General features: G+C 35.9%; 1 protein-coding gene across 1 annotated transcript in view; it reads left to right on the top strand.

The window, feature by feature from the left end:
• LOC105280000 (cadherin-99C) overlaps positions 1-17,043 on the top strand; it is a 181,596-nt gene that overhangs the window by 98,718 nt on the left and 65,835 nt on the right. Inside the window, exon 2 of the mRNA XM_011340154.2 lies at positions 12,909-12,984. Within this exon, the coding sequence (XP_011338456.1) occupies positions 12,909-12,984 (76 nt within the window). The remainder of the gene's footprint in view (positions 1-12,908; positions 12,985-17,043) is intronic.

The raw sequence follows: 17,043 nt of genomic DNA, 5'->3' as shown, positions 1-17,043 counted from the left end.
GTAACAGACTGACTATTCGGTAGCTACTCTTTGCTACCGGACTTGCGCCGGTGATAATGATTTTTTTGTCGGTATTACCTGAAAGTGATGATGCGTCGCCATTCGCACTGATTCGCTAACCGAATGGTTTTTTGACGAAACTCAAGGGACGCGAATCATATTACAAATCAATCCATTCGAATTATGAATGATATACTGCAAATCACGGATAGTGTAGGAGGTTTACACTGACGAATAACGAATTTTTCCGAACGCCGCACGTAAGTTTTCTATTGTCGATACCTACAGATCTCTTATCTTAAGCTTAAAGGACATAAAGATTCATCTTCCTCTTATATTTTGATATCTATGGAGTCAGAGAATAATGATACAAGTCGGAAAGCATGATGCATGTGCTTTGCATTTTTTCATATTCTTTTTGCGCTATTTATCATTCTTAAAACTTTCGCGTGCAATTTCGCAAAAATCGATACATCTTCTAATCTTTAAATGATTTTACAGGGTGTACGATGTCTCTCTGGAACGAATCCCAAATTGTTGCCAAATAATCAAAATTTAATTATTAAATTTTGTTTGTTCAAAATGATGATTTCCACCAACATAGAAATGAATTCGATGAAAGGACGCGTGATTGACTGACAGTGTGCGTCTGTAATTTTTCCGCACGCTTGCACTATCCTCCGTTTTAATGTTTAAAGATTATTAACAGACACTTCATATACGTTTTATTTGAGAGCATAAAAAATCTAATGGTGTTAAATTCGCGGAGGCTAAACCATAGGTCCAGCACGACCAATCTATCTTCCGGGAAAATACATATTAAGCCACTGTCGGGGACCTCTACTATAGTAAGTAGAATAGCCATTTAATTGCCATTTAATTGAAATTAGGAGTTAACTCTTATTCTTCTTTATTATTACTTTAACGAAATGTTTTCCAAAAAAGTCATAAAATTGTTTGTTCAAAAATTCGAGAAATCCGTTTTCATTCAAGCGAACTGGTAGAAAATTATAATCTTACTTTAATATAGGATATTAGTTAAATTCTTATAACATTTAAATTGCATTTAAAAATAATTTATCAAATAAATATATCTTATCTTACTCTTAAAATAATTAATTACGCTTAATTTCGGCTTAAGAACAAATTTATAAATAAATAAATTAAGAGCAAAATGAATTAAATTGTGCTTCCTCCAATTAAAATATTGTTCATCATTCCATTAACCACACATTACACTGAAAACCGTGTTGAAAATTTTGTTTACGGATTACTCGAGGATTTTCATGTGATCAAACATTACTTCTTTGTCTGGTAAATATGGCCTCATCTGTTCACAAAATGTTTTACGAAAATTTGTGGATTATTATTTGGTTGCAAACACAATGCCTGTCAATGATCTTCAAAACAAAAAAAAGAGATATTTTGACATTATTCATTCTTATAGTTTTGTAACTTCAGAAGTCAACATCTTTTGAACGAAGCATTTGCGAGCATACTTCCACAGGAAATTTCTTTTTGAGGTCCACATTCATATTTCAAGTTTGGCCATTTAATGCGGAAGCATGTATGTAGATTACTTAGTGAATATCTGAGTTTCTCACGGTAGCACGTATGCAAGTATTATATAATCTCTCTTAGATGAATCTTTTTTCTTTGAAATTAATTCATGCATCCTACTAATCAGTGCCACAAGCCTGAGTTTTCGTTACGTTTCACTATATTGCACTTATACATACGTGCGACGTCAAGAGACACGACACCTCCGGGCTGACCACCGGTGTTTCACAACGTCCTACCGTGAATGCTGATTTACTTCCGACTTAGATAGCGCCGGACTGAGACACGACTATACTTTCGCGATTAATAAGGCAGATAGCGGAAAGTGAAGTAATTCAACCGTTGTGGAAATACGTGACGGGTAAGCGGCAGCGTGTAGTTCCTGAGTGGTACTAACTTGGGTAACATATTTCCAAGAACATTACTATCTTAGATCAATGTTACATATATTTATTTGACAGTCGTTTTTCTACGCTACTTAGCTTAGAGGTGGATCCGAGATCGTAAAAGTGTCGCGAATTAATCGCGGTTTAATTCACGTATTATTTTAAGCACGTAGTGATTCATATATTTACTCCACTTTTATTTTTATGACTAAATTTGATAGAATTTAATTTCAGTACGAACAATTTTAATTCACACAAACTTGCGCAGATACAATAGATCTAATTTTTTTAACAAAAAAAACTGTAAAATTTAGATCCCTCTAAAAAACCTTACAAAGGTAAAAAAAATACGCCAAGTACATTAAAAAGCAAAACTAAATATGATGAAATTCATAGTTAACTAGCCAAGTACCTAGAAGCAATTCAGTTTGAGGATTTTTAATTTGAAATAATACTTGGCGTGTCCGGGTCGCATTGGACATGCATTCTTCTAAATTTGTACTGCCTTGAGTATTTTCACTAATGACTCGTAAATCTTTGTATTTGGTATTAAAACAAATACGTTTACAGTTTTGCACATTAGCGGAGTGATTATAAATATCCCTTTTCATTACTCACTCAATACAAATACTTTACACATAGAGTTTATACAAATTATAGGTAAGACGTACGTTTTAATGCGACCCGGGCACGCCAAGTATTATTTCAAATTACAAATCCTCAAACTGAATTGCTTCTAGGTACTTGGCTAGTTAACTATGAATTTCATCATATTTAGTTTTGCTTTTTAATGTACTTGGCGTATTTTTTTACCTTTGTAATGTTTTTTTAGAGGGATCTCATTACTTTTCGTAAAAATTTTTATATTTCATTAATTTTTAATGTTTTTATGTATTTTTGTATTACCGAAATAATATGCCATTTTATTTCTGCTGTGAGATCTCATCCAACATAAAACTGTTGGATAATAAAGATTTATCTAATCGTGCAAATCTCCTTAATTCTTCTAATTGTCAAATATAAATTGTGACAATTTAAACTTTTCTTTCTCACTCCCTCTCTTTCTTCCTCGGTTTCGTTCTATGAGTATAAAATGTTCCAAATTATATCTTAAATTGTCATAATATATCGTTCAAAATTAGAAGAATTATTTACTTGTCATTGCGACGCTATCACGATGATTTCATTTAAACAAGTAAATTTAAATTTTTTATAGTTTTTGCGATTTATATATTTATCTTAAAATAAAACATTATCCAAAAGTATTAAAATCAGTTTTAATTTATAATAAATTACATCATGCATGTGTGAACGGCAGCTTGACGGACAAAATCGCTTTGCATGTGTATGTGCGAAGATATGTACGTGAGTCTGAACCTGAATTGCATGGAAAAGGAAAATGAAACGTCACAATTATAATATACGATTACAATATCTCAAGACTAACTGCATCAATCTTGATCAAATTGGTCGCAATCGAAAGCTTGCACCCATATTATATAATAAAAGTGCCGTTAGATTTTTGATAACGGCTTTAGTTCCTGAAATATGTTAATCATAAGTTTATGTGACCTGTCAAATGGTATGAATTCCAGATAAGCTATACGGTAGCGCTCGACGTCTATGCACTAAACTTTGTAACGCTCGATGTTTATGCAGTGATTCCCATTGTTCGGAGCCGGATTTTTTATTTTTATGTACTTGGCATCGCGACGCGGTATTTGTATGTACTTGGCGTCGCGACACTACCGCGTCGCTTGATTGTATCTAAATGAAAGTACCGCGCTTTAGCGATTAAAAGTAACGAAATCAAGACAATACCTTGATTAATGCGCTACATTAAATACAGTAATTAATCGTAATTAATCAAAATTAATGTCATGTCAGGTATGGCCATACATCGAACAACATAGCTCGATGTTGTTCGATGTTGAAGTTGCTACACCCAAGTTTCTTGGATAGAAATGTAAATGTTAAGACACATAGAGCTATGTAAGCACGAGTAAGAGTCTTGTCTCTCACTGGAAACTTTCCTTCGGTTCTCGCGTGACCCGGCTTACTTTGAGAGGATCACGCTCACCTCTTTAAAGTTTACAGCACAAAGGCTACGCGCTGACGCGTTCCATTCTTGGCTTTTTAAAAAGAAATGAGTCGCTTGCCACAATTCTTCTTTATTTAAGAAATCCATATTTGTGAGATCTTCCCAATTTTATTCCTATATATGTATATTTATATATTTCTCATGATTTTATCAAGAATGTTAAAAGAGTTAGCTATCACGATTAATTTATGGTAGATTTAACATGCTTAGCGAGTTCATCAACGTTCCAGTAATTTACTTGAAACACATTCTCCATGACGTATCACGTAACAATATACCGATCGTACTTGCAGATAATTCTAATCAGATAAAGAGCTAAACACGACAATAAATTCGGAAACTATAGCTTTTAATTGCACGTCGGCCGCACACGGTAACATATTTTCAACGTCACTTAGACATCAGTAAATCATACGAAAGTGAATTGCGCGCGGTTATCTCGTCTCGTTCATCAATGCATTACGACTTCCGCCGCGACGTTAATTGTCTAATTCGCGAGAATTACGGCAGGCCGCAGTGGAATTTCCGTTTTAAGACGGCCTATCGTTCTCATAGGCATTTGCAGCGGGACGTTGTTAAACGACCGCACGTCCCCCCAAAGATCGAAGTGCCAAATTATCGAAAGGAAGATGGTCACATCGTAAACTTCGCTGTAAACCACGAACTCGGACGGAACGTACTTGCCTTTCGTACTTATCCGGCCACGGTGAATGAAGTTGCTGCTCATTACATCAATTATGGCATCCTCTTTGACTGCCGAGATGGCCGTAGGCTGAAAACGTCGTCGTATGCTCGCAGCGCGTTTCAAAAGGAAACTTCACAAAGTTTTCTTGCGCTACAGCACAAGAAAAATGTTCGGTGAACGATTCGCTACGACGTATTCTGACTATATGTAGAGATGAATAATTTTTCTTCAATCGCGAATCCGAATAGCTTTTCTTATCGCCGTATACGCTAGTTTTATCTTTATACAGAATGATCAGACAATTGCCCACTTTCGAAAAATACTCTTAAAAATTTAAATTGATTCCTCTGAAACCAAAATCTGATTTTAATCCTAATCTTTGTTTGATTTTTTCTATAATGTCGCGATTTATTAGATTGAATTGAACATTGTATCATTTCTTTTATACATAATTACTATAGAAGTTATTAAATCGCCAGTTAGTAATCAAAATTGCTTATATTTTAGTGGATCAAAATGCCTGGCAAATGTCGATGTTAAGACATGAAAGTTCTAACCGAAATAATTGTGCGCTAACGGGATTTGTTAGACTTAAAACACAATCATTATTCTAATTAGAATCAAATATGAAATATGAATAAATTAATTCTTATATCTTTTCCAAATTTTCAAATAAAGATCAAAGTATGATGCAGTGTCGGCCAGCAATATTGGAAATGTGACTTGTTGCGAACATAACTGCTCGTGTTTCCGAGCATGTGAAGGTCACCAGTTTAATTAATTCACTTGTTAGTGTTAATTTAAGTCCTAATTATTCACAATGTTTATCTGAGCACGTAACATTCGCGCACACTAATTTACACAACGTTCGCGACCGCAACACACAAAGGGTTTAATAGACACTTTGCGTCCGCTACGATGGGAGATTCTCGCACATGCGAGACAGTTGCACGAACGACGTTTCCTCCAGGCGATAGCCTAATTCGAGTGCGAGGTGGACACGCAATCCAACGAGACTTGCAGGCACGCGAGGCGAAATCCGCTATGCGGAACTGCAAACGCTCGTTCACAGTCTCTTCTCTATCTCGCGTTGCGATTTCGGTTCATTATAGATGCGCCCGAAATCATAGATACGTTATCCTCTTTACGTTGTATTACGAAATGTGCAACGATCGGGTCGACGGGACGGAATTAGAGAAGAGCACGTAAAACGTGAACCATTATCGATACTTCGCCTGTAATGTTACGCGAAGGGATACTTGGTACAATTTACAACCAGATAAAGAAGAAAATGTAGTTTATCCCCGAAGAGCATTACTGTCGATTGTCCCGCAATTGCCGGAAACAAACGTTCTCAGTTTCGCGCGGTCTCTTTTTCCCTCAAAGATGCACTCCTAGGTAAAGGGAACGGGCATTGTACTTTACGCGCAGCGCGACGCGCGTGTTCAGGTGAGAAGCATCGACCGCGGGCCCCTTATCGAAGAGCGCGGGGCCTGAGAGCGCGAACAGATCGGGCCCGAGATCACGCGAGGATGATAACATTGTTTCCCCTTGTTTGGCGTTTTATATGCGCTGGCGCACAGCCTCATTACACACACGGTGGTGCATCGACAGACGCATTAGCATAAGACCTCACAGAGTCGCACTATCGATCGAGAGTTGCCTCTCCTGTCAAAATCACCCCGCCGTGTCCGCAAGCGAAAGAGAACGCGCCCCCGTTAAGCTTCTGATCGTATATCGATCGCTTCAAGACTGAATTTGCGAGATCGCACGGTCGCCCGAAAATCATCATACGGTTCAGTAAAGATACAAAACGTGTTAATTTCAAGAACGTGTCAATGTCTCAATTGGTACGCACGTATCACGTGATTTAACCCTTTCAGGGGCACTGGTACATGTCGTACCACTTACATTGTCGCAGATTTATTAGTGTTGCTCTTACGATTTGGCCATAATAATCGTACCTTTTTATTTTTTTGACTTCTAAATACTTGTCCTTCAAGTTTGATTAATGCAAATTTATTTATTATAATAATTAACAATTATTATGAACAAATAAAGAATTATTATGAACAAATAAAGTTGAGAAAATAGCGTTTTCTTCATTTTAATTCGGGCGAACGTGACGACACAAATGAAGATGGGAAGCTACAAAAATTACTGAATATAGGGGAGACCAGGGATAAAAGTAACACGGGACAAATGTAACAAACGCGATTACTAAAAAAAACATTCATGTACGAATCTATCCACGGTTATACGTCTTTTGAACGTCCCTCTCACCTCAGTAGCGCTCGAAGCTCTTTCATGAGAGGTTCTGTGTCTGTTGCATCGATGCCATAAACACACGGTCAAAGTAAGTATTTTGTGTATGTTTTCTTAATTTCTTAATATTGCATTGGAAATTTAGTTTACCCCTTTATTTATTGTTTATTATAAATGAGTCGCTATTCCTTTAAATAGTTTGATGCATATTTTGAGGTTAGTTTATTTTATAACATTAAATATTTGATCAATTGTGTCAAAAATCTAAGTCGGGACAAAAGTAACAGACTGTTACTTATGTCCCGAAAACAATAATTGTTATTGGTGTTGATTTCTATTCATTTATATATATTTCTCTTACAAAAACGTTCTTATTATTATTATTCTTATTATTTTAGAATGCCGAATATACGAAAAAGAAAAACAGATAGAGGCTTAGCACTAACAATAAATTCAGTTATGTTTGCCATAATTGTCTTTCTGACAATGAGTGACTTTTTTCAATTTTGTAACAGATATCGAAGTATTTCATACCTTTTTTATTTTTTGTTATCTTTTTTTGTTTACCTATATGAATATCAATTCCAGAAATTTATGATTTTTCACTTTTTTAGTTAATTTTCTTCAGGTATAAATAATTGCATAACCTTAATTTATAAGAATAGTTTATGTTGTGTTATAAAAGAGAAGTTCCTTGTGATATTAAACATTTTTGTTTATTATATGTTTGTACAATTTCGTTTATTTTATGATTGAATAATTTTATGTTCGTATAATTTTGTTTTTATAATTTTATGTTTCATTATTTATGTTTAAAATAATTAAACATGTCCAGAATTATTTGAACAAAGTTTATAAGGAATAAAACGTTTCACTACATTGATTATATGTTTGTTTTAATTTTATTTTATCTTGTTAAAATCAATCTTCAGCCCTGTTACAACCAGCCCTAGGGGTAGGGACAATCGTAACAAATCTCGATTTTTATAAAATTCGATTTTTCCACGTAATTGTATAATGTGCATAAGTTTTATCCATACCAAATAATAAGTAAAGAATGCATTAATCTTATGAGATAGAAAAAGTTTATAAATAAACAAGTAAATCGAAGATATCAACACAAATAAGCAAAATGTTACGTTTATCCCTGGTCTCCCCTACTTGATACCTCCTACTATCATATATAATTTTTGCAAATTTTTTCGCAGGTTCAATTTTTTATAAATAAATAAACAAGTATATATTTTTGCGAAATAAGCGAGGAATGTGGATCCCTTTTGCTCAAAATATGTATCCTATCCTAAAAGAGGCGTGTTAACTTCGTGAAATTCTTTTTTATCGAATATTGAGGCCTCTTTTCCGCGACGCTGCACAGTGTGATATTTTAGCAATCTAGGAGGACAAAATTATTGCACTAAAAGCATATCAGTTTTTATTGGTTTTATGAAGCTATTACAAATAAAATATATAATTGAGAACATATTTTCCATTAATGTGACAATATTGAAAGACACAAAGTATAAATATTTAAACTGTTGACAGTAAGTTGACATTTTATGTAAAACAACTATTTTATCTTTATAAAAGAAAAGAGAGAATTATTTATCAGAGAAATAGTCGAACATATCCATTTTATTCGGAATCAGTACTGTTTAAGTGATCTTCTGATATATCCATATCATGTGAAGATTCTTCCAGTAAATCTAAAACTTCTGGAATGATTTGTCCGCGTTTAGTTTTTGGAGGAACACGTAAACTCGCAATAAAAGGATCTGAGGTAATAAGTAATCTATTAAATAAGTCGGTATTTGTGTCAGTTCTTGATGTTTTTCTAGTAAATAATTCTCTGTATTTCCTACTATGTTTGTTTCTCGCCTCTTGTGCTTCTTCAGAAAAGTTCCCAATTGGAAGAATACAAGTGGCCACAATATCCCTACCATGACACAGTATTTTATGTACACTTACGGGCATTGGGTACCAAGAATACTCTCTAAGGTACAATTCTCGTGTCTGTCTTGTGTACTCATCAAACTTATCTAAATTTATCTGAAAACTAGAGTTTACGCATTCTAATATGACACGAAATCGCTTGATTAGCTCTACATTAATCCCAGTTATTTCAGCAGACTTTTCAGCATTTCTAAACAATTTGCGAGCTGTATTGCCATCATTAGTGTTGCCCGTTTACTGTTTAGGCATATCTATCAACAGACCGAATTCTGTCTTAAATTTATCTTGGATATACTTCTTTTTTTGGGCAACTTTGTTTTTATTTTCTGTGCCTCGAGCTTGCCATGATTTTATATCCAGCCTATATGAAATATGTAATATACATTTAAAAAAACGTATCCATGAATGCAGCGGTGACAATCCAAATGAAAGAAAATTTTTGTCTACGATTTGTTTTGAAATAATGTTTAAATTGTTCATTTCACTTGGTTTTGCTCCACACAAGTAACATTTGTGTGTTGACGTACATGATGACACGGCATTGCACACTTTACCATCTATCATACAGAAGATCAATGTAGGCTTTACAAGCAATTCCTTGTCATTCACAAGTATTTTTGTAGGCGAAAGTATTGCAACTTGATCCTCAATTTTCTTAACTTCTGTAGTTATTACATCTACTGATTCTTTGGCAAAAAGGAATTTGATGAGACGACAGTGTCTTGTCGAAGATGGTGCAGGATTTTACCAAATAATTCTTTACGATTATTAATAGAAGCATAAATTTGTAACGGAACCACAGAAATACTGAACAAACTTTCGTCTGTATGATGTTCTTCACAAAACTTTTGTCGATACCTACTTTGTTCTGCACCATCACAGCCCCACTTTATAATTATATTTATATCACTATTTTCGGACAAATGTAAAATATTTAGGACTTCTTGAACTTTACATATTCGTACTACAGTGTGATCAATGAGTGACTGAAGTTTTACTTCAGCTGAAATTTCCGTAACAGTAATTCCAGAAGGATAACATAACTGTTTAGCTTCTTTCACCTTGTAATAAGGTGGATACAACTTACTGTTAATGTTTTTAACTTGGCGTATAACGTTATATTGATGTGTAGAAAGGTTGGCATCAACTATTACAGCGAGCGCTTGATCTGCAGATAATTCTGCTGGTTTTTAGAAAAAAGACGGGCATTCTTAATAATAGTACCTCTTTTTGGAGAAGCAACACAGAGCTCTTTAACAATAGAAGCAGAATCCTTTTTTCCTGCCTCTCGTAATTTCATTTCAGTAGCTATCGATAATTCTTCTTGGCTTACTGTTTCTACCAGGTTTTTGATTTTTCGTTTCTTGACTTTTAAGCTGCAGTCTTCAAAAGCCTTTTGAGGCCTACCAGGTCTATTTCTTGCAACACATTGTAAAGTACTCGGTAGAGCGTGAAGCACAGCATCAGAAAATGTAAGATTTCCTTGAAGCCACGAAGAATTAGCACTCAGGAATCGTCCTCGATGTCTGCCTGATTTGGTCCATCTTTGCTCCATTTTTTGACAGGAACTTCTAACTGTTGCTTTTATCTTTTTTAAAATGTCAATTGGCAATGGAAAGTCACCCAGTTCTTGTAAAACATGTGCCATTATGGTATCAATTCTGGTATCTTTCGAATTTTCAATCCATATGTTGAAAATAAGCTGACGAGAAATTTGGGGAGTCATTCTGAAGTTGAAGAAAAGATGTGTAAGTTCGCAAACTTTCGCAAAAAATTTTTTACGTATCACATAACTTAAAAACGTAGTTTTAATTAAAATATAATAATAATACTGTATAACATGGTATAATTTGTTAAAACTTTCATTATAAATCGAAGATAGGAATTGTGATACATGTTAATTAGATACAAAGTTTAAAAAATGAGATAGTGAATTAGTATTAGAAAAAATATATACGTGTAAACATACCTTAATAAAGATTAACAGGAGATTAAAATACCACTAAGTATATCTCAAGAGAATATATGTACAATGTACTCGATAAGTAAACTCACATGAATAATAATGCGTTTGCTCGATTTGTTTATAACAACGCAGTTGCCTAGAGTTACAGACCCTTTTCAATTCAATTGTTCTTCTTGTTTTCTTGGAAAAATATATGTTCATGCATGTAAGTAACTTTTGTCCGAAACATTTTTTTGAAAACGCCCTCCTTATCCCGCAAATTCAGGTTCAAATTTTAAAAATTTGTATCTGATTAACATGTATCACAACTCCTATCTTCGATTTGTAACGAGAGTTTTAACAAATTATACCATGTTATATAGTATTATTATTATATTTTAATTAAAACTACGTTTTTAAGTTATGTGATACGTAAAAAATTTGTTGCGAAAGTTTGCGAACTTACTCATTTTTCTTCAACTTCAGAATGACTCTCCAAATTTCTCATCATATTATTTTCAACATATGGATTGAAAATTCGAAAGATGCCAGAATTGATACCATAATGACATATGTTTTACAAGAACTGGGCGATTTTCCATTGCCAATTGACATTTTAAAAAATATAAAAGCAACAGTTAGAAGTTTCTGTCAAAAAATGGAGCAAAGATGGACCAAATCAGGCAGACATCGAGGACGATTCCTGAGTGCTAATTCTTCGTGGGTTCAAGGAAATCTTACGTTTTCTGATGCTGTGCTTCACGCTCTACCGAGTACTTCGCAATGTGTTGCTAGAAAAAGACCTGGTAGATCTCAAAAGGTATCAGTTTAAATCTTTACACTTTGTCTCTTTAAATATTGTCACATTAATGGAAAATATGTTCTCAATTATATATTTTATTAGTAATAGCTTCATAAAACCAATAAAAACTAATATACTTTTAGTGCAATAATTGTGTCCTCCTAGATTGCTAAAATATCACACTGTGCGCTGATTGGTTATCTCGATTCGCGTTGTGTGTTATGTTCAGTTTAGTTCTCTCGCTTGGCTCGAACTTCGTGTGACTTGAACTTCGTGTTGCGAATGTCAGAATGTCATAGTGGCTGTCAGTGCGGTTATATTGACAATTTTATTTATTATTTCTTAGGAACGTGAAAACGGCAGCTGTCAATTCTGTCAAATTTGTATTGATAGTGATTCGAAAACATTATTAATATTGAAAAATAAAAGAGATCGCGTAGCGCGCGACTGTGTTGCTAGTATATTGAAAAAATAGTAATAACGGGTTCAAAGAGTAAAAAAGCAGCGGCCATATTGGATCCGCCATATTGCATTTTTCAAATCTGACTTCAGATTCGTAATCAGCGATCAGAAAAACATAGAACTACATATTTTCACAAAAATCCACCGAGCCATCTAATAAAATGCTCCTGAAAGAGTTAAACGATTGCTATAAAAGAATTCTGCATTTCATCTTTGATCCTTTCCAATTATTCCAGACTTAGAAATAGTTAATGGTAAAGAAAACTGAATGCGAGAGGATGGTAAAACACAAGAAAAATTCGACGTCAGCGGAAGCGCTTCTCAAGGATGTACGTTCAATAATGTATCATACATTTAAAGTTAGCAGGCTGTGTAACGTTTGCCAGGGCTATATGTCGTCACTTTTGCACTCAGGCGAGTCGCATAATACGCGAATGAAGTGTGCTGAGCCAGGCGCGGGGTTCGTGGCGCGGAAAGCACGTCGTCTCGTGCGCCTTATGATGTTTCAACGAAGTGGCTACTTAAAGCCGCTAAGGATCACCATGAGTGATGGCGGTTAGAAGCGTGGCTTATGAATATGATGATCTGTCCGGCGAGTGGATCGCGCTGAACGCGATTATGCGCAAATCTCACCGTGATCTCGTAATTCACGATCCGCCTTGCGTCGCGCGCGCATGGTAACTGGAATTTTAATAATATTGCGATCAGGATTATTATAATACTAATCACAGTGATGTTTTTTTCTTTTCCAGGCGAAAACAACGATCCGATGGTTTTGGTGTTTACTGTGCGTGATTCTGCATCTTCGGGACGTCCATTCGAAAGTTGGTAAGTGTCACCGCAATCGAGTTATAATTTATAGAATTGTAAGTCGCAGAAATCACAGTAATAGCATCGTGGCACTTTTATCATACCAGGTTATTTTAAAAATACCTGCATATTGAATGGAGATCACTGATCTTTTATTAAAGCTTTGCAAATCCTCTTACAAAGCGCTTTAGAGATAATACCACGAAGAAGCGGAACAGAAGACAACGTATACTTTATTTTCGCCACTTCTCATGGCGAAGTATCTTTATCTAGAAACAAAAAATCTGATCAATTACATAGGTACTCTAAAGCATTCACAGTCAATTGAATTATTCAATTCGTAAATCTAACGTTCAACCAGTTTTTCTACGGAAATCGGGGAATGAACACGATCAATGAAAGTTAAGCTCTGTGAAGTTGGCACCCCGAAAGGAGAATTAAAAAAAATTGATATGACATTCGATTGTTCACAATTTGTCCACATTTATCCATATATAATCGTTTTTTATCCACTTTGTAAAAAAAAGTAAAAAGAATTGAAGAAACGAGCTAATTCAGATTAAAAATTATATATTATAATTTTTTTGCAAAGTAGAAAAAACGCAATTATATATGGACAAATGATGGACAATCGGAATGCATATATATTTAAAAAAAATGCACTTAGGAGAGTGCACATGATACCATATCAATTTTTTTTAAATTCTCATTTTGGAGTGCCAACTTCACAGAGCTAACTTAGCTCATTTCTTCAATTTTGTTTATTTTTACTTTTTTTGCAAGATGAACAAAAACGATTATAATGGACAAATATGGACAAATTGTGGACAATCGAATGCCATATCGCTTTTTTAAAAATTCTCATTTCGGGGTGGCAACTTCACAAAGCTCGAAAATTAAGCCTTGTATACATACTAAGATAGAAATGCTAGGAGGGAGATTCTTCGTCGACTCGAGGAAGAGACGTTTCTTCAGCAGGAGAGCGAAATGAAACGAGTCCGACTCGCGTATAAAAGTCATCGGTGGACCGTGTGGTTTCCCACACGCGTAAATCCATCTCGGCTGATTGCCAATTACTTACGTCACAGCTATGATGGGTTTAGCTGTGTTTTATCGTTGTCGTCGGGTGTAAAATCGCGCGCGGATCAACGGCACGTGCAGAGGTGTGAGCCCTCTCGTCTTCGTATGGTGACTTTTACTGTCGAACCACGGTCTGAGTCGGAGTATTGTGCAGCATTGCGTACGATACGAGCACGCGTTAGGAGCGGTTGTTATTCATGCTTCTCCGTCACGTCTGATTTACCGCCGTTAAGTAATTAAGCCTTAAGCATCCCCACACCTGAGGATACTCGCGACTCTCGGTTTGCCCATGTGAATTGTTGTTTCCCGCTTTATTTTACGATCGTGGATAGAGAGAGGAAGAGAGGAACGTCAAGTGTTTTGACGTTTCACGAACATTGACTCGTAATCAATGAATCTCCTGCATATCGCGTGCTCTCTTTTTTATGTTTGCAGTCTTCGTAGACAATAAGAAAGAAGGATAGCTAGGAAACGTATTGACACTTTATGAAGGTAATCGACAAGTTTTCTGAGCACGAAGTGCATTTCTTTTCTATTTTACGATAAAGGGAAAGAAGAATGCTAAGTGCATCGACGTTTTAAGGAGATTCACTTGACGGTAAACCGCGGCGAACGCAATGAACGGCCACGTATAGACCAGGAAAAGGTGTACGAGAGAGAATGGTATAGAGATGGGGCTTAGCGAGAGCCAGAGATAAAGCGTGCATTCCGACGCGATAATTCGCGTGCCTAGACAGGAGATATATAGGTGTGGTTCTCTCCCGGCGGGGATTTTTTTAAGGCGGATACTTTAAACGGAGAAACGTGATTCATTGAGGACCGAAGGTGGTATTTTCCGCACGTTTGGTAACGCGAAAAACGCACTTACTAATTAAACGTACGTTCTCTCTCCCTTGCCATTACCATTACTTTTTCCCTATGCGAAAAGTCCTCCGCCTGTATTTGAATAATCCGTGTTTGCCTTAAGGGGATCCTAGAGTCGTCTGTTTTACTATGAATTTTCTTCCAATCAAACTTCGTGGTGGTTGGATAAAACAACAAATCCTTTTCTACAATTACAGTACACATCAAAATGTTTGTTACTGATCTGGACTTAATGTTAAAAACAGAAAAAAATTTCGAAAGTTACAGTTTTATTACCGACTTGTGGCTTGCCTCGTATGATAATATGCTTATAATATATAAGTTGTGCAATTTGTACATACAAAATGAGTAGTTATTGACAAAGAGACAGAAGGAAAGAATATAAGGAAGCTCTTAAAAGAGACTTCAGAAGTCTAGTAAAAACGTTTTGATTGGAATAAAAATTTTGAGCATATGTGCATCTCTAAAATCGTGATCAAGAGTAAAACAGAGCACAAGATTCCTTGATATCGTGCAAAAGGATTGCTTTCATCGTTCAAAAGGATTTTTCATTCTGCGCAACCAATGAAAAGATCTATTTAAAAAACTCATTTATTCCGTCGGTAATACAGACAACTCCAGGATCCCCTTACTGCACCTCTTCCGCGTAAAATAAAACGTAGGCTCCACGTGCGCTTTATCTCGTCGTCAATCGTTATTCCACGATCTTGCACCGATATAGGGGAGATCTATCAACTTTAGCTTAAATCTCACGGATTGTTTCTCTCCATGTAAGATGATACACGTGGTCTGCTTCGCAGAAATCCAGATGATGCAAAACTTTTTCCAATAAGCGCGCATACAGCGGAATACAATTTTCTCAATAACGGATTTGGTGTTGAAAAAGTTCTCGACACCCGCCGAGTACCGCTTGCGATTCGCGGCGTCGATTCCCACGACACCCGGCTTGATCGCGTGTGTATAGAGACTACTTTATAGCCAACTGCTTGCATTAATGGCACGCTGTCAGATTCCAAGATACTTTTATCCCCGGTCCGCATTACACGCTCATAACTCACGCGACTATCTAGTAAGTTTCGGCTGATGTGTTAGGGATCGGTAAGCCGAGCGTAAGACCGTAAAAACGGGTGCGCGAAGAAACACCGCCGACAAATCATACGAGATCACGAACCGCCGCGGAGAGTATTCTCTCCCGACAAAGATTGGCTTTTCTTCGAGCTTCGCACCTCCCTGGAACAGCCTTCGTCATATTCGGTGTTGTTCGGAGCACGGATGGTAAATATGGGTCGCGATCGACACGACGGTTTCTGCAGCGTGCGCTTTCTAATGCCGTGACCACTTTCTACGCGAGTAGAAATGATTGGAGTTCACCGGTAGTAGCCTGCTGTCTCGGGAGATTTACGCGGGGAATGTTATGAGAGGGCTCGATGGAGAATGTTACGCGGCTGGTCGGTCGAATGATGACGAATGTTTGTATGGAAATTGCGCGATCACGCAATACGATGAATAGCGACATGATGCGGGAAAACGCGCGGCGTTGAGCGAAAATGTCGTGCGAAACTGGATTATTCGCATTCTGGATCCTAGTTAATTAAACCGGCTGATTAATTAAAATCAATAAGGTGAGATAGTAACTACATTGTGCTACAATGTATACAAAATAATTGAAGCGAAATAAAGCTGAAAGCTTCGTTTATGTATAGAAGGACAAATAGGGTAAACGTGAATATATAAAAATATAATCATTAAATACGTGTATTAGTAGATTTTTGTCAAAAATATTATCTAAAATAAAATGTACGATTTTGAGAATTACTTTTGTTTCCTTTAGATTAGGAGAGCTAAGTCAGCTCCGATTATTTCGATTTTGACATACATTATAGAGGATACCCTTCTGAGTAACCCGTAAGAAGGTATTAGTCTCGCTCGTTGTTTATTAAAACATTATTAACAAAAAAGTTACAGGTTGAGTTAGGTTAGGTTAGGCTAGATTAGATAATTAGATTATTAGATAATTAGATTTTTGTGGGGAGAGAGTGCTGAAGCCACGCCTCTTGGCCAGTTTGAATTTTGCTACTGGTAGTCCATACTTATATAGTCAAAGATGTAAGCAATAATTTTCGTTATGTATTA

Source organism: Ooceraea biroi, chromosome 14 (assembly GCF_003672135.1).
Source record: "Ooceraea biroi isolate clonal line C1 chromosome 14, Obir_v5.4, whole genome shotgun sequence".
Classification (NCBI taxonomy): Eukaryota; Metazoa; Arthropoda; class Insecta; order Hymenoptera; family Formicidae; genus Ooceraea; species Ooceraea biroi.
Note: the sequence above shows the minus strand (reverse complement) of the source record. Positions and strands in the feature narration are given on the sequence as shown.